At 41.1% G+C, this 19,325-nt stretch overlaps 1 protein-coding gene across 1 annotated transcript in view; it reads left to right on the top strand.

Moving 5' to 3' along the window:
* The window catches only part of LOC308398294 (nuclear receptor ROR-alpha A-like), a 72,056-nt gene that overhangs the window by 24,481 nt on the left and 28,250 nt on the right, over positions 1–19,325 (top strand). Inside the window, exons 2-5 of the mRNA XM_080884847.1 lie at positions 7,774–7,859; positions 11,882–12,023; positions 13,585–13,841; positions 13,927–14,125. Coding sequence (XP_080740973.1) covers positions 7,774–7,859; positions 11,882–12,023; positions 13,585–13,841; positions 13,927–14,125 — 684 coding nt within the window. The remainder of the gene's footprint in view (positions 1–7,773; positions 7,860–11,881; positions 12,024–13,584; positions 13,842–13,926; positions 14,126–19,325) is intronic.

Genomic DNA, 19,325 nt, shown 5'->3' with positions numbered 1-19,325 from the left:
GAAAGATCTGTTTCTTTTGATGTAAACTTCCTGGGTTTACGACCCTTTGGTCAGCAGGAGGTCTGACACACACACACACATTCTCACATAAAACACACACACACACACACACACACACACACACACACACACACACACACATATACATAAAATGCTTTGTCTTAGAACCAAGGGGGCGTGGCTTTGTTCTGACGTGTTTTGTGTGAACTGTCTCTCAATAAAAGGTAGCAGGAGGAGGTCAGATCTGGGGGTCATTTTCGTGGTGGACACAGACGAGGCCTCCCTTGCGCAAATAATCGATCGATCGACTGTCTTGTTTTCTTCATGATGAACAAGTCTCTAGAATTAGCGGGGCTTGTGGAAACACAGACCCAACATTTATTTGGTCCTTCGAGCCGGAGCCGAACACATTGCATCCACCGAGGAGAGGGAGAGGACGCCACCGCAACGTCTGGGATGATTGACGTAAAGCCCTGGTGTTTCACTTTGCTTTGTCACCAGGCCGGGAAGTTTGCGCCTGACCTCCTCTCGGGATGGATGACGATTGACGGGATCCAGAGACTCTTCCCATGAACGTAAACAAACAGTGAGTACAGAAGGCCTTAGAGAGCAGCTACGTGACCCTGCGTTGACTGCAGGTACGGGAGCGCGCTAGCCGCGTGAGAGAGACGCAGGCTTCTCCGCCGTGTGGGGCGTAGAGATAACCTAGGTTCGGTGACTCCGCCGTGAAGAGAGTCCAGAATCTCCGCCATTTGGGGCGTTAGAGAGTGTCCGAAGGTTGAATTCTCCGCCATATGGGGCGTTTGAGAGTTTTCAACAGAGAGCGCTAGCTGTGTGTGCAGACGCAAGCGATAGGCCTATGTTGTGTGTGTGTGCGGGCCAGACGTGGTCTGCGCGAGTGTGGCTGATTGTTGTCTTGTAATGGGGAATAAAATGTGTAAGTCTGCCTTAGAAGGGGATGTAAAATTTATGGAGAAATTTTCACCGGGCAGCACGCAGTATGTAGGTTGTTGGTGTGAAAAATATGGATTTGAAGGGACATTAGTGGAAGTTAAGTGTAAAATGCTTGTAGAAAGAATAGCTGTAAGTGTAGCAGGTAAAACAGGGAAAGCGAAGCAGAGGAAGGAGTTGCAGTTAGCAGTTGCTAAGTTGTGGCTGTAGCAGGCTCAAAGATCTGTTTCTTTTGATGTAAACTTCCTGGGTTTACGACCCTTTGGTCAGCAGGAGGTCTGACACACACACACACACACACACACACACACACACACACACACACTCTTACAGAAGTTCACACATGTACATAAAATGCTTTGTCTTAGAACCAAGGGGGCGTGGCTTTGTTCTGACGTGTTTTGTGTGAACTGTCTCTCAATAAAAGGTAGCAGGAGGAGGTCAGATCCTGGGGGTCATTTTCGTGGTGGACACAGACGAGGCCTCCCTTGCGCAAATAATCGATCGATCGACTGTCTTGTTTTTTTCATGATGAATAAGTCTCTAGAATTAGCGAGGCTTGTGGAAACACAGACCCAACAACTTCCTACAGTGAAACAGACGTCAGCGCGAACTATCGCATGTCCGCCATTTCCTGGCCGAAACCGGAAGTGACACCATTTTGCGGAAAATGTAGTTTTTTACTCGTAGGCCTTAAAAGCCTATACTGGTCATCTTTGACTTTTCTGAATAGTTTCTGGGAAGCTTAGAACTCGAATTGCATTGCTGGAAATAGTTTATTTTGATGCACATGCTGTTTTCTTTGCTAATTTGCATCAAAGGATTGTTTTTTCGTTTTTCCTGCAGTATATAAAAATTGGTGTATCTCCAAAATAAAACTATGAAGACACTCAAAATAAATTTCCTGTTGTTGTAAACTATTTTTTGCAACTTTTTTGTATTTAAAGTTTTGAGGGATAAGCCTCTTAAATTTCTCCAAGTAGAAATATATGTAAAAAAAAAACAAAAACGATTTTCAATTCTTTTGTAGTTTATTGCACTTTTTTGCAAGTAATGTAGTTACTATATACTTAATGCATATATATTATTAAAATATGGGCTATAACAGTTGTATAGCAACTTGAAATGCTCCCACAAATGGCACTACAACATGTAACAAAAAAAATATATGCTCTGGCGGACTTGGTTCTATAGTAGGTCTTAAAGGGTTAAATAAATATCGTCAAATAATCGAGATCTCAATTTCAGTGAAAATAATCGTGATTATCATTTTTGCCATAATCGAGCAGCCCTAAATAAAACTGAATTGAATTGAGTTGTTTGTAGAACTCTGCTTAAAGAAAAAAAAATCACGTAGACTTGAATAAAAAGCCTTGAGGACATGTTCGTGGACAGTTATATTGCAGTCCGAGTCATCATTTGTTCATCATTTGTAATGCAGGTGGTTTTTCATTAAGCTGTTGTCACATTTTGGTACATTTTGACCCCTTATATTACCTGTACTCATTTATTGTAACTCAGATATATTGGTGCCACCCTTAGGCTCTGATTCATTCAGTGTGTAGCTGACTTCGCTAGCTTGCCAAACATGGTTTGCCAGCTAACATGATCATGGCAGATAATCGGTGTTATCAATGGTGTTTATATTAAGCAAAAATAGGTAGTATAAGCGAACAGTCGCTTTCTCAAATAATAACGAAGAGCAGTGTTAGCCAAATTATTTGTGCAGCATGTATCTGGTAACTAGTCACAGTGTAAATAGGAGACACTTTTATGTGGATGAGTGTCTCCTATGTGAACATAAGGTAGAACACTGCGAGGCTTAACCTTAGCCGAGGCTCAGAAAATGCAGATGTGCCACATTCGGTCCAACTATTCCTTTCTCTTTGAGAGCTTTCTGTAATCTGTTGTGATACCCTTTCAGGTCTGTTTGGCCCTTTTCCATCCCCATGTAGCCCTCCCCTCAATGATATTTCCCAGCATTGCGAGTTAGATCTGTTATAAAACCTTTACCTGTGAAATTTGACCCTGTAAATATTATCAGTGCTTTATTTAATTTTGCTATGAGCAATGCTGCCACATGTTTTAAACATTTAATCAGTATTGCAAGTTAAAAAAAGCAACCCTTCTGCATAGCATTATAATAATTAGCTTTTAATTTGTCCTACTTGCCTCTAATCCCAGCTGTACGGACAGAGTGGTGTTAATCTAGAAAAAGTGAAGATGGAAATGATTAATTAGCTCAGCCGTGATTCAGACTGAATATTCATCAGGATCACTGGTCCTGGCTGTTATGTGCTTCGAGTTATGTGTTTTCTAAATGCATTGTATATTTGAAAGCACATCATACCTCCTGTAGAGTTGGCTCTCTCTGACTAAACGTAGCGAAGTTCAGTTATTAAAACCAGCGAGTCACATGACAAGTGTTTGCTTTTGTTTTTTACAAAAGTGTCTCGATGGACTTTAAACACTTAAAGTACAAACAGCTTGCAGTGTCGTGTGGTCACAGAGTAACATCTTGTTCACACTCCACTGATGCGTCTGCTCACGCTAACCACTACTTTATGAGCTGCTGAGTTTACCACATATAACATCTGGTTTGAGGGCTTCCTGTGCATTTCCAAGGACTTGAGAAGCGCTACCTTTGGGCTTCTAAGAATCATGTGGTTGGTGTACTGTTCGGGGGAGCGCTGACAGCTGTATGCACTCTGAGCTGAAGCTGGTGATCGGGTGTGATCAATGGGTGGTAAGCCCATCCATTGAACTGTGGGTTTTGAGATTGTCCCTTTCTATGGTGACCTTACCACACTGATTGTGTTTGTGCTGGATTTGATTTGTATTAAGATGATGAAGGATGAATGCTGCTCATAAAAGTTATCTTAATACATAACTGAGAACTTTCCAGCACTTTCCAGGTCTGTAGAAAGACAAAACCTCTGTGGACTTAGCAGTACAGTAAAGGAAATATGACATGTGTGTGAACACATTAAGTTTCACCCCTGTTTTAATACCATTAGATGGGCAATGAAGTTGTTGTTTCTGTCAGCCTTCAATTCCACCTGCATCAACCCAAACCTAACCACATTGTTTATTTGGCCTGTAATCAATTTGATTTATGTAGCGCCAAAGCAAAAACAACAGTCACCTCAAGGCGCTTAATATTGTAAAGACCTTACAAGACCTTAAATAGGGAAACCCCCAAAATAGACAACTCCCTGTGAGTAAGGATTTTGGTGACAGTGGGAAGGAAAATCTTCCTTTTAACAGGAAGAAACCTGCAGCAGAACCAGTTTCAGGGAGGGGCGGGGCGGGGTGGGGCCGGGCTGGGCCATCTGCCACGACCAGTTGTGTATTGAGGGGAGGGACAAAAAGACATGCTGCAGAGGACAACCAGGGATTAATAATAATTCTTAATGAATTACAGAGTGGTGTAGAAACACATGGTCAGTGAAAAAGGAAGGCTCAGTGCATCATGGGAATCCCCTAGCAGTCTGGGCCTATTGTACCATAATTAAGGGAGGATTCAGGGTCACCTGATCTATAAGCTGAACGATATGCTTTACCAAAAAGGAAAGTCTTTATCCAAACTGGAAGCTGGTTCCACAGAAGAGGGGCCTGAAAACTGAAGGCTCTGCCTCCCATTCTACTTTTAAATACTCTAGGAACAACAAGTAAGCCTGCAGTAAGAGAGCGAAGTGCTCTAATAGGGTGATATGGTACTACAAGGTCATTAAGATAAGATGGGGCCTGATTATTTAAGACCTTGTATGTGAGGAGCAGGATTTTGAATTCTGGATTTAACAGGAAGGCAGTGTGGGAGAAATGTGCTCTCTCTTTCTAGTCCCTCTCAGTAATCGCTGCCAGGCTAAAGGTCTGTGGTGCGTAGTCGACTCATAAAGATTGAAGCAATAATTAATGGTAGGACTTCATTAAAGTAAAAATGGTTTTAAAAAATAACCACTGTAACATTCTTTCTGTGCTGCTTTCTGTTTTATATTGCTTAAATTGAAAAACCTGCATATACATGCTGGGTTTACAAAGGATATAAATCTCATTTATCAATGAATACACACTCGTGCAGATTATAAAATCATTTTAAATACATTTAAACTCTTCTACTAACAAATTAAAATGTGTCATTTGCATTTTAAATATTTGCATGGAGTCTTTGTTTTGTTTTGTTTTTCTGTGGAAATGACCAAACTGTCCAAACCCCACTTGTCCTCTGAGTGGCTTCTGCTTAGGAGGGTTGTTGGAGATTTTCCTAATCTGAGTCCCGCTGTGGTCGACTGGGTTCAGCAGCGATCGTGCAGCCCTTCATTCACTGGGTCAGGTGGCCAGTCATTCTGTAAGGGAGGGGCGAGAGACTGCAGCGCCATACAGGTGTAAAGGGAGGGAGCAGAGTGAAGTCACGCCATACAAGCTGGGTGTCGTGTGTGCGCGTGTGTCACTGGAAGGAACTAACAAATATGCAACAGCTTTATTGATGTTGTTTTATGGTCATTTTTGTGTTTGTTTCTTTGTACTGAACTGACTATTATGGGGTTGTTCAAGCAAAACAAGACGTTTGAAGAGGTCGCCTCAGTAAATATGCAAAACTGTACATATCAATTAAGAATTCATGTTTTTTTTAATTGATTGAAATATAATAAAAATAATATTTCTTGCACTCCTAGTTTCATTCACCTAGTGAGGCATTCTTTATGCCTTTTATTAATTTTGGGGTTTATGATAAGTAAATAAATCTGTCTTTTTTATTATTTCAAATAAATTCAGGGTGAAGAAGAAGCTGATCAAAATACTTAAACCAAACCTGATGGTTTCCATCTTCTATAATTGTAGTCTAATAATTGTACAAAGGCGGTTCTTCTCTGCGTCTTGTTTGTTGTGTCTCTACGTGAAGAAAGCTTGTGATTGTGTGTGTGTGTGTGTGTGTGTGTGTGTGTGTGTGTGTGTGTGTGTATGTGTGTGCTAATGTGACTGCTCACTTACATAACTTTGCTCTGCTAAAAATAGCATCTCAGAGCTGAGCTGTCACTCTGTTCCAAAGTGCTGGGAGTATAAATACATGCAGTGAGTGAGTTTTCAGCTGTGCTGCTGTCTGAAAGATGAGCTCCTACAGTTTAATCAGTGCTGCATGTACCTGCTCTCTACAGTAACCTGTAAAATGCTTAAGAACTCCTCACCTAATATTAGGGGCTAATTTTGGCAGGAGCCTGAGTGATATTAGACAACATTTGCCAATATTTTTGTATTGGTAAATTGCCAGTAAGTGAAAGAAGTAAAGAACAGACAAGAGAAACACCCTTCAACCCTTCAAAGCTCCTCCCGAGGGCGCTCTGTAACTAACTCTGTAACTTCCTTGTTAGCAGCTGGTGTTTGGCACAAATACATCCAGCCGAGCCCAGCAGAGTGAGACGAAATGTTTAAACTACATTATCATAGTTCGGACTACACATTACAAATGTTCAGAAAATCTGTTTGTTTGATTTGTCCCAGAGGATATTGAGTTAATATAAAAATATCGCAGAGTTACATCCACCAAACGCAGATTATTCAGCACAGTGATTACCAAGCATATGGGCTCAAAATGTGGTCATAAATATTTTGTACTTGAAAATCGGTTTTGTACTTGTAAAAAAGATTTGTATGAAAAGATTTGTATGTGTAAAAAAAATTTGTGCGTGCGTAAAAAAGATTTGTGTGTGTGTAAAAAGCGCCCCTCCGAGAGCCAAACCCATCTGTTCTCTGATTGGATTGTTACATTTGTGATTGACATGACATTCACCAATCAGATGAAAGGAAGAAAAATAGGGTCAAAATTCGTAGTTGTAACTTGCAGGGGTTTTTTTGGCGAAGTCCACACACAAATCTTTTTTACACATACAAATCTTTTTTTTTTACACATACAAATCTTTTTTACACACACACAAATCTTTTTTACACACACACAAATCTTTTTTACACATACAAATCTTTTTTTTTTACACATACAAATCTTTTTTTTTTACACATACAAATCTTTTTTTACACATACAAATCTTTTTTTACACATACAAATCTTTTTTACGCACGCACAAATCTTTTTTACACACACACAAATCTTTTTTACGCACGCACAAATTTTTTTTACGCACGCAGAAATCTTTTTTACACATACAAATCTTTTTTACGCACGCACAAATCTTTTTAACACATACAAATCTTTTTTACGCACGCAAATATTTTTTTACACATACAAATCTTTTTTTACAAGTACAAACATTTTGAGCCCATACAAGCACACTGTCCTGATTACTGCAGAGAGCGCGCACTGTTCTACACCCGGATGGACAGATGAGTCGACTCCAGCATTTTACATGGAGATTTTCAAAGTCTCCTTTAGCTTTTGTAAATGGTGGCACCTCTTTCTTTTTTCCAGCTGTGACCACAGAAGCTTAAGGCTTGTGTTTGCTAAGGTCTTACAATCTTTCATATGAAGCTAATTGGGACTATTTTTTTTGTCCTGAATTTCTTCCAGTAATGCGGTTCTGCACTAGATCTGATTCCCAGGGGTTGCATGATGTTGCTGTGGCAGTAAATCACACTGGTACATTTTGTTGTTATTGTGTCTGGTTTCGACATTGTAACAGCTGGACAACTTTGAAATTAAACATTTCATATACCGCATGTAACAAGGTGTAGTGACAGTTGGACGGTTAAGTGGGGACCAGTGGAAAACGCCTTTATTTGCACATAGATGAAACCTACATGACAAACTGTGATATATCAGCTGTTCTGATGTTCTGTGTGTGACCTACTGTCTTTATTTTCCCACTGCAGCTCAGATTGAAATAATCCCCTGTAAGATTTGTGGAGATAAATCATCAGGGATCCACTACGGGGTCATCACCTGTGAAGGCTGTAAGGTAAGCTCCTCCTCCCTCCCGTTGTCTGCTAAAGTCAATTTGAGCGTGTTATAACCTCAGTTAAACCCAACTCTAAAATACAGTAAAGGGTCCAAAATGTACGGCCTCCTTCACATCGTCCAAAGTTATCCAATGAGTCAGTTTGGATTCTGGCCCCCGGTGCTCATGTTTGATGTCCCTGCTTTAAATGATAAGCCTTTCCAAGTCGTTCAATCACAGACAGATCTTTGTTACATCTGTGCAACAATTAATGTTTGAGAATAGTTTGCACTTTGAACCCTCCGTATTTTGTCTTTTTTTCTTTAACCAGGAAAAGGCCTCTGCAATCATCCATCGCTGGCGTTTTTATGTGGCACAGCTCACCAGTGCATTTATTGTGGTGTTAAACCAGTTTTCATTTGAGTTTAAAGTAGTTACATGTATTGCAATATGATTTTATACCCATACCTGACCAGGCACGTTTGTATGTTTCGTACAGAATTTGGTCTGAAACATCAGTCACGAGCATCGGGCTCTAAACCATATTCTACCTGGTGAGAGCGGTTCTGTGAACAGGCAGGTGTGTTCAGCCACAGCAGCTGCTGATGTGACAGCTGGAGGCTTATTTCACAGCCAGTATGCAGCTGAAGCAGCCTCCAAACAAACCACAACATCTGCACTAAGTCGCACGTTAGATGTAAATGATCTGCTGCTAATATGACATAATGATATTACATAATGTCATCTGAGAGAAATCAATGTTTTCCCTTTAAAGTTACTACTGTTCCCTTGAGCTTGACACAGAGTGGCATCATTTGTTAATTTAACTATAATTTGAATTACAGACATTTTTATATTTTATAATTTTGATGCATTTCCATTCAGATCTATACAGGCTATATTGGCTCTATGAGAAGAAGGGTTATAGGCCATCTGTGATGCATCTATAAACTAGTGTGATCAGGAAACGTGAACAGGTACTATAAACGTACCGGGGATATGGTGATCGTGGGCTGAACCCCAGTTTGCTTCATGTATTTCTTCACACTTTCAAAGTGCTGTGAATGTTTCCTTTTCACTACATGGTGCTGAAGGTAATGTTGACTTTTATTCTATAACTATGATGCTGACATCTCTAAAGCATTCTCACACATGTTTTATGTGGTTCCCACATTTCTTGAGGTAAAATGCAATAAAATAGAAAAGAATAGAACAGAATAGGACTTTATTGTCATCGTGCATATACAATGAAATTCTGCTTTTTTTCCCCCATCAGGTTGATAAACAGTTAACAGCTTCTTTGTGCTCTACATGGCACATGGTCTCCAGTCTTTGCCTTGTGATTACATTCACATTTCTGCATTGCCTGTTATATATTCACTGACTGCTTGTGAGAGTGAGCTGCTGACAAGCAGACTGAAGCTAGCAGAAATAACTTTCATGTGTTTGTCATCTGATAGCCTTTGCGCTCCTTGGTTTACCAATTTCTCTGTATATGCTAATAGGCCAGTCTGCCATTACTCTGTAAAATGGCTCATACAGAGGTACACGGGTGGATACGGTTTGTTTGTTGTTGTTACTGTTGTTGGACATCCAATGAACACTATATTGTGAAGCATTTGCTCATCTGCCTTCACACAGTGACATTCATTTCTTAACCCAAAGAGTTTGACGGGATGTGCCTCATCCTTTGCAGCTGTAACAGCTTCAACTCTTCTGGAAAGGCTTTCCACCATGTTTATGGGAATTTTTGAACATTCTTCTGGAATCGAAAGGAGGAATGCTACATCAGGTTAGACACTGATGTAGCATGACAAGGCCTGGCCCTGGCTCACAGTCTGCGCTCATCCCAAAAGTTGAGGTCAGGACTCTGTGCAGGCCAGTCAAGTTCTTCTTTGTTTATGTCTTCATGGACCTTGCTTTGTGTACTTGTACACAGTCATGTTGGAACAGGAAGGGGCCGTCCCCACACTTCTCTAACAATTGTCTAACTGGGATGTCTTGGCCAAGATATCGTCATCATCAGTGATGATGTCAACCCCAGCCTCAGCTCCAGTTCCAGCTCCAAAGCCTAATCCTTTGCTTTAAAAAAAAAAAAAAAGCATAGGGTTGAAAAAACAACAAATTAATATTAAAGATGAATTTAAAAAATAGGGTTAGGATTAGGATGACTCTAAATCAACCAGTGGCCATTAGTTGGAGCCTGGAAGCGGCAACTTTAAGCTGAGTTTTGACAAGATAACTGGCTTTGATGAAGAGGAGCCGTGGCTCTTAATATGATTGGAGACTGATGAGACCGCCTTGGCTTCACATACTTCCATATTTCAACCAGACCGTGCTCTGTGTATGTTTCAGAGAGTGAAATGTAGTGTTGTGTGAACAAGTGTTTTAAGTCTAGGAATGTTAGATTAGTAACTTTGTACATATTACAAATATTCTAACTATATTGTAAATACTAAAAAGCAGTCCTAGGGAGGCAGTTTAGAGGCCTGTAATTTAGTTCAGTTTTTATGCTGGTAGGTTAGTTAGTTTTGTTCTATTTTATATTTCTACAAAATCTCACAGTAGCTCCAGTCCTTGTGTGGAAGTCACATTTGCGTTGTGCTCTGGACTCCAGAGTGCAACACAAGACAACCCCCTGTACCCTAGACAGTCCCCCAGACTCTGATGATAGTCTAAAGCATTTGTCTCTTTGGTCATTGCAGTCTGGATTAGTTTATCATTGCAGAAAAATGTAAAAAAAAAAAAACGTTTCTTTTTCTCAAATTGAATTTTTTCTTATTACTTTTTGTTATGAAGAATATTTTTGTCATTCATTACACGTGTTTGTGAAAGACTTGATTTTATCTATGTTTTTCAGTATGTTTGTTAAAAGATAACAATGTTAGCCTTTTCTGCAGCTATAGGGGATTTATTGCATCACTCTTGGCTGGAAGCAGTGCTTAATCAATGGGGGAGGAAAAAAACACCAACTTTGTCCAAAAACCTCTCATGTTTAGCTGTTTCCCACTTTTTCTTTGGTCATTTTAGCCTTTTTGGCCAGGGTGAAGGGAGCATCTGCCATCAAACAAGAAGACAGCCGCATGTAACTACAGTATGACGGTATTTGCTAGTTCACCTTAAGTGCATTAATTTAATAACTTGGTTAGCCTACTCAACGTAAATTACACACGAACAACATTAAGCTACTGACCCAGAGAAGAACGGCTGCTGCTGCCATTATCATCCGTCATCATTTCTGCTACACTGGCAGAGCTAGGGGTCAGGACTCTACTCTTCGGGTTCTTGGGGGATGTTGCTAACTCCGGGACCGATAACAGGCACCACACCGGCAGTAGATGTGCACGGTGTGAGGTCTATCAAATATGGCGCATTTCTCAGCTTTTAAAAAAAACGCTATGCATCGCCAGGTGTTTCATCAGATTCGAGGAGTTACCTCCTTTGCACAGTATCACCTTAAAGCATTTGTTGCAGGCTGCTGAGTTTGCATCTTTTGCTGTTAAGTACAGCCAGACTTTTGACTGCTTCGCCTTGGGCATTTTTAATCTGTAGCTCTGCATAAAAGAACGTACGTACCTGGGCCCGCCTACTATCCTTGGAAAGGTAAAATGATTGGCTAGAATCCAAAGTGTATGACACCTCAGGAAAAAAAAAGCACCAAAATAAAGCACCGAAATGTGCGCTGCTTTTCGGTCTGGTTACTACCGTTGATGTCAGAACCGGTGCCATCATGGCACCGGATACCGGTGCCCATCCCTAATGGTAAGTGATAGTGGGGCTGTGCATCCTTCAGGAAATCCATTTTGAATTGTAGCTCCATGAGTGCACTGAAGATGCCAAAAGATTGTAAAGCAAAGAGTAACCAGATTTGATGTTTTTATACTGGGGGAAGGTCTCACAGTGACGCACATTTCATCCTTTGCCTCTATGATCTCCAACATGAGCACAAACATGAAGGCTTGACTGTTGTTTCAGTGATCAATCATAGAGATATTTTGGTATGAAAACAATGATTTTAATAGAACTCTTTCGTGCTCTCTCAGGGTTTCTTCAGGCGTAGTCAGCAGAGTAACGCCACCTACTCGTGTCCTCGCCAGAAAAACTGTCTGATCGACCGAACGAGCCGAAACCGCTGCCAGCACTGCCGTCTGCAGAAATGTCTCGCTGTGGGCATGTCCCGAGACGGTAAGGCAAACACATGCACAGCAGATCTACACGTTACGAACATATCGAACCCACCTCTATGTCCAGAATAACCCTGAAGTACAACAACTGTGTGCTGTATGTGTATGTTAACCCTAACCCTGACTCTGATCCAGTTAATTCATAAAATGTAAATGAAAAATATATATTTGATATAGTGATGCAATGATAACAAATTTTTCAAATCTATACTATACCGATACTTGGATCTGAGTACTTACCAATACTTCTACTACACACACACACACAAAAATGCAATGAATTGGAAGACAGTTTTATTTTATTCTCTAAAATAATAATAAAAATGACCACAAAAATAAAGTTTCAAGTGAAAAATAAGCACTTCTGTTAAATTATTGAATTACAAGTGTCCACATTGTAATTCAACAAAATATCAGTGAACTATTTGGCTCTGTCTCCAGCTTTCAGAATAATAAATAAACACTTCTGTTTGGAATAAAATCAATAAGTCGTCGCTTTTCCAAAACCTGAGTTAAAGTTGGCTGTTCTGGTCTTGCGTTAGCCTTAGCGAACTCGGTGCATGATGTGTCCTCAGATCTTTTATTAAACTGCTTGTATTGAACGATTCCCTCCCCTGGACACCTTACCGGCCTTGCTTCTGTCATCTTCACATATTATAGGTAAGTCCACACGGCTGACCTTTTGTTTAGCATAGCTACAGCAGCCTCCAGTTTTCTTTTTTTTATCTGGACCCGCCAGCCTCACTCGCCTAACCCTGCTCTTGTTTAGCACGACATGTCCCCCCAGCGGCCAATCTAAAAAATTGCAACAGAAATGACAAGCCACCCTCTGACTCATGAAATAAGTTGGCATCGGTTAACTTTACAAGTATGAGTACACACACATTATACCGTACCGGCCTGATACCCGATACCAATATTGGTATCAGTGCATCCCTATTTTGATATCATATAGATTTTTTATGTTGTTATTACATGAAAAAACTTTTGTTTTAGACTAGAAAAGCACTACATATGAACCAGTGTAGGATATGATATAGTTTCAGTGTCTGTGTAATTTCTTTCTGTTTTCTACAATGAGATGTTCTGTAATGTTGGACTCATGTCTGCAGCATAAAGGTGTAGATTTGCAGACGGCTGTTCGATCAAAGATGCCACTCCCCTAACTTCAATATTTAGGTGAATGAGAAATTTCAAACAATCCCATCTAGAATATTACTCAAGGCTGACACTATCCACAGTTAACATGGGCGTCTGTTGGGACTGACTTGCTCTCACGAGGTCTCTGCTGGATTGTAACGGGTGAAGTGTATGAAATCCTACGTTTCTGTCAGCTTGGTGATCTAGTATGAAGGCAGATAAGGAGGCTAATCAATGTCAGCTCTACTTGAACACTGGTGGTGAGTCTTGTTAAGCGAATGAGTGCTCCGCCTCTGAAACCATAACGGCTAGCTTTCACTTTGGCTGAACTGTCACAGAAATCAGCATGTTTTTGTTTCATTGTTCCCAGGTCTTCATTCTCTGTCAGGTGGCTAACTGAAATCCTTTCCTTCTCTCCTCAGCTGTAAAGTTTGGTCGCATGTCTAAAAAGCAGCGGGACAGTTTGTACGCGGAGGTGCAGAAGCACCGCCTCCAGCAGCAGCAGCAACAAGGTCACCACCTCTTGTCCCATCCCAGCCTCGGCAGCCCGAGTCCAGTCGAGTCCGAGTCGCTGTCTTCTCACTACACCCTGTCCTCCACCGGCCTCACAGAGCTACCTGATGAGGGGGGACATTACGTGGAACAGAACTCGCCTGAAGGCGGATCTTTGTCATCTAAGGTTTGTTGTCTCTATTTTCAGGACAGTTTATAAACTCAACGATATTTCCTGTGTTTTCTACGTCAATCTTTTCCTCCACAAACAGGGAGACTCTGCAGGAGGAGGGGAAGGAGGTGGTGGGGGGTTCTACTTGGATATCCAGCCGTCTCCGGATCAATCCGGACTTGATATTAATGGCATCAAACCGGAGCCCCTGTGCGACTATGGATCCAGTAACGGCTTTTTTCCATATTGCTCCTTCAGCAACAGAGACGTGCCACCCACGGTGCCCATGGCTGAGCTCGGTGAGTGGAGGGCTCAGGAGAGTGAGATGTTTGTGCACATTTTACTGGAGTTTGTCTGTAACCTGCCTCTTTAGCTCCTTTCAGACCTGCTTCCTTTACTTAAACTTGTCTGGCTTTTCCATTAAAGTCATCGATGTGGCTCAGTAGGCACCTATCGAAGGATGGATGGGGTAATCGTCAACAAACATGCTTTACATAAATACAATCAAACCATAATTTCTTCCTTTTTTTAGGTCAGCTGTCAGTCAGTTTGTGTTCCTCCAGATTAAAATAATTAAAAACACTGAAACTAACGTAAAAATAAACATTTAGAGAACAAATTCTAACAAACTCTGTACCTGAAAAATATTGTCAATTGTCTGTTACGTATAGCAAAAAAACAGGAGGCAACACACCAAGGAAGGAGCACAGGACTTGTATCGATGGCTTTTTCATGAGATAGAGCTGGAAAGGTTGTGCAGCAGGTTGGGATGATTAAGCAAGGAGATGGAAATGTACCAAAGAGTCAAGAGGGAGTGTTGAGAAGATGAACGGAGCTGATGGAAGATGGTGGAGGATGGATGGAGGGCAGTTAGTGAATCAGGAAGTGTAGGTGGAAGAAAGAAGAAGAATGAAGTGGAAAGGCAGTTGAACCAGGTGACGTATAGGGGTGGGCTTTAATAATCGATTCATCGATTAAAATCGATTCTGGCTTGGATAACGTGAAATCGATTCATTAAAATCCTGAATTGATTTTTTAATATAAATGTATTTTGCCCGAAATTCCAGAATCTCAGGTGAAACATCACAAAATTTTGACAACCACCAAACAGCTAAAACAGTAAATGAGAGCAGGTACACGGATTCTGCACAAAGACGTGAACACAAAGCGCGGACTCGCGGATCAGAATCAGTGAGATGTCGCCTTTCTCACCCGACGGCATGGACACGGTCGGGGCTGAAAGCCGACAGCTGGCTGATTCTGATGTTTCGGCGGGTCCGCGCTTTGTGTTCACGCCCTTTATGCGCTGATTCTGAAGCTGTTAGTTTTATCTCCCAATATTGACCAAATATTGAAGAGCCAAACTGCGCTTCACATAAACATCGTCATGAATTTTGCTGTTTTGCTTCCACCACACTTCATGCACAGCTCTCTCTCTCTCTCTCTCTATTCCCGAAATCTGTTTTCTGCATTATTCGCTTGCTTGTTACGCACAAGACTACCCTTATTTACCCTCATTTTATGTTTTTTTTCCTTTTACTTACTTACGAAAAGAAAACCTAATTTCTGCCTTTCAATAGGCTTCTGAACAAATTTAAACTTTTTAAAATGATGCAAAATGCAAAACGCTCAGCAGTGACTCTAATGAAACCGCTGTAACTTCAGAGGTAATGTTCATATGTTGATTAATGTTTTTCTTTCGTTTTTGATGTACTGTGGAATATTGTTATAAAATCCCAGGCCAGGAAAATCACCTTCATGTTTTTCTGTGTTTTATCTTCAGCTACTTTGACACAATGGCATCTGCTGTGACGCTCACACCTTTGATAAAGTCTGGAAAGTGTCAGCTTCCTTTTTATAGATACAAAAATATGTAAATGGAAAAATTTCCCAGATTCGAATCGATTCAGGACCTTGTGAATCGAATCGATTCTAGAAATCAGTGACGATACCCAGCGGACCTCAAAGATGTGGGAGGAGTTGTTGAAGCTAAATCAAATCTCTTCACCCCCTTTTAACCATGTTTGCTTTGCTGATGGAGAAGGTTAGGAGTTGCACTTTGTGGATCTAGAGGAAGTGTGTTACTGTATGAGGAGGTCTACGTGTGGTAGACTGGTGCATGACATGTATGATTTTTACCAATATCAAAACCCACTTTATCAGACGAAGGGCACACCTGAAAAGAAGTGGAGAGGAGTTATTTGCATTGTTTTAATCCTACACAGCTGCTCAGCAGCTGGAGATTCAGTTTCATGTTTATTTCCATTACGGCCTCTCAACATGAATTTAAAAAAAAAAGTCCTCCACCTCTGACTGTGCAGTGCTGAGAACAAGACAAAATAAATACAGTAATAAAAAGACTCATCATTTGGTCGAATGTTGTCGGCAGCTGCACAAAGATGAGGAAATATCTTGAAATACGTGAAGCAAAAAGAAAAGAAGGGGAGAGATGGAACGAGAGGCTACAAAGGGAGTCAGACAAAGAAAGAGAGAGAGAGAAGTGAGGGGCAAACGGAGACAGAAAGGTGGTTTAAAATAGCAGGAGGTTGGAAACTCATCTTCAGAGCTCATTAAAATCTCTGTGTGGTAATTAGCTGTCTGTTAATTAGGGCCAATTGGGACGTGGCAGGGCGCTCGTTGGGGGAAATCTTTTTTTTTTTTTTTTTGGTCCTGTGAGATTTTGTGATTCACTCTTTATTGTAATAACCCCCACCCTCATCCAGTGTGAGTCTTTGTTATGTGACTGTGTTTTGTTTTTTGTTTTTTACCGTGTATTGAGTTGTTTTGGTTTCTAGTGTTTTATTTGTGCTTATGATAAGCAACAGCACAGCGGGACAGTCTGTACGTGTGTTTATTCTGGGTTTGAGTTGCATTCACAAACATTTTGTCAACAGTTTTAGATTTTACAGTAAAAAGTTCAACATACAGCTGGGAGTTCAGGATATTAGTGTTGGCTTGATGTAGAAGGAGGTTTGTGATTGGAATTATCATCACTTAAACATGGACTGGCCTTCATTTTGGTCACAGTTAAAGACGGGCTGGGCTAATATCATAAACAGTTTCACTCTTCATGTTATCTCAGTGGTTTCCAAAGTGTGTGCCGCTCTGACAGGTGGGGCACAAGTTACCTGGCAGAGAAGTCATGCAGAACTAATGTTTAACATCGAATCATGTTTACGGCGGAACAAAGAAATTTGTGGCAGTTACGTTAAAAATAATATGCGCATCCGCGTGCGTAAGTTGACAGCCGCAATAAAGAAGTGTAGTGAAAAGTGCGAACATGTGGTCGGGTCTGTCGTGCATCGTTTGCAGTGGTGCTGAAACCCAGGACTGGGGCACGAGTGACCACGTGTTCGCACTTCTTTATTGCGGCTGTCAACTTACACACGCGGCTACAGCGTACACACGTCATCATCATCAACAACAACAACAGGACCCAGTTCATTCTGTTTTAAGCCGGCGAGGCGTGATTGGGGATGCCGCTCAGGTGGGTCCGCCTCCCCTGCAGCCACGCTGCAGTCAAACACAAGCTGACTGCAGCCACTAACAGTGAATAATATTAAACTCTCACTAAATTATGTATTTTTCATCTCTGCTCACAAGTTTCTAGATTTCTTTTTTTATAAGACTAAGACTGGACTTTAGTTTTCCCATGTTTGGCGTTCACGTTCTGTTTAACTGGTTGCTTTTTTGAAGATGTGCTGCGGACGAATGAAGCAGTCGTGTGCAGCGGTCCCCAACCTAAAATCCACAGACCGGTTTAATGTCAGACACTGTTTGCATGGACTGGCTATTAAGGTGTCGCAGATAAATACAACAAAATAAAATGATACGACCGAGACAAAAACTGTGGTGTTTTGTAAATATAATAATAAATGCAAATTCACGGGAAAGACCCAGGGAACTCCAGTTAACGATAAAAACCCTGAAAATCATCAATTTCACACCCGCGCCTCAACTCTCGCTTCCCGGTACCAAACGACTCACGGACTGGTACCGGTCCATGACCCGGGGGTTGGGGACCGCTGGTCTAGTGACAAAAGTTAAATAGTTGTTTGAAATAAAAGTTGTTTATTTAAAACAGAAATGACTGTAAGATTCATTGTGAATGAGTTTATCATGTAAATAAAGTTGCAGCTTGGCTTTTCTGTCATTGTTTGTTTAGATGGGGGTGAAAATGTTTTTTCCTGTCCTGAGAGAACCACTGGTCTGGGAGTAGGGTTGGTTTTTGGTGACAATCTCAACTTTTTATAGAATTTTCTCCCCTTTCACACTCTCATGCTTCATGCGATGTGGTTCAAATGAAACCCAACCCTGAGCCTAGTTATGCTGCTGGGCGAGGTTACCTTTTCGAAGCACACTGTCTGAGGCCACTTGACATGGCAACATATCAGAGCAATGGCACTTGCTAGGATCCAATATTGAGACTAATCTGATGTAAAATATTGTACGTGACAGCTTCTTAAAGTTATTGTGCGCCTCGCTACAGCGTATTCGTTTATGCTCCTGCCACCCATGGAATTAAGGAAAACTGGGAACTGCACTCAATTCAATGCATTTCAATTCAATTTTATTTATATAGCGCCAAATCACAACAAAAGTCGCCTCAAGGCGCTTCATAGATACAGAGGAAAAACCCAACAATCATATGACCCCCTATGAGCAAGCATTTTGGCGACAGTGGGAAGGAAAAACTCCCTTTTAACAGGAAGAAACCTCCGGCAGAACCAGGCTCAGGGAGGGGCGGGGCCATCTGCTGCGATTGGTTGGGGTGAGAGAAGGAAGACAGGATAAAGACATGCTGTGGAAGAGAGACAGAGATTAATAACAGATATGATTCAATGCAGAGAGGTCTGTTAATACATAGTGAGTGAGAAAGGTGACTGGAAAGGAAAAACTCAATGCATCATGGGAATCCCCCAGCAGCCTACGTCTATTGCAGCATAATTAAGGGAGGATTCAGGGTCACCTGGTCCAGCCCTAACTATATGCTTTAGCAAAAAGGAAAGTTTGAAGCCTAATCTTGAAAGTAGAGATAGTGTCTGTCTCCCGAATCCAAACTGGAAGCTGGTTCCACAGAAGAGGGGCCTGAAAACTGAAGGCTCTGCCTCCCATTCTACTTTTAAATACTCTAGGAACAACAAGTAGGCCTGCAGAGCGAGAGCGAAGTGCTCTAATAGGGTGATATGGTACTACAAGGTCATTAAGATAAGATGGGGCCTGATTATTTAAGACCTTGTATGTGAGGAGCAGGATTTTGAATTCAGGCACTCAGAGATGGTTCAAGGGTCAAGGTTCTTTATTTGTCACATGCATAGTTATACAAGTATAACACACAGTGAAATGTAGCCTGACACGCTCCTTGACATGTGCAAAAATTGGGGGGGTGTAGAGGAAGAACATTATATATATATATATATATATATATATATATATATATATATGTATATATATAAATATATAAATATATAAATAAACACCCAGCACGCCCCTGCGGGC

This window comes from Rhamphochromis sp. 'chilingali', assembly GCF_963969265.1.
Source record: "Rhamphochromis sp. 'chilingali' genome assembly, chromosome: 6".
NCBI classification, from domain to species: Eukaryota; Metazoa; Chordata; class Actinopteri; order Cichliformes; family Cichlidae; genus Rhamphochromis; species Rhamphochromis sp. 'chilingali'.
This window is presented reverse-complemented; position numbering and strand designations above follow the sequence as displayed.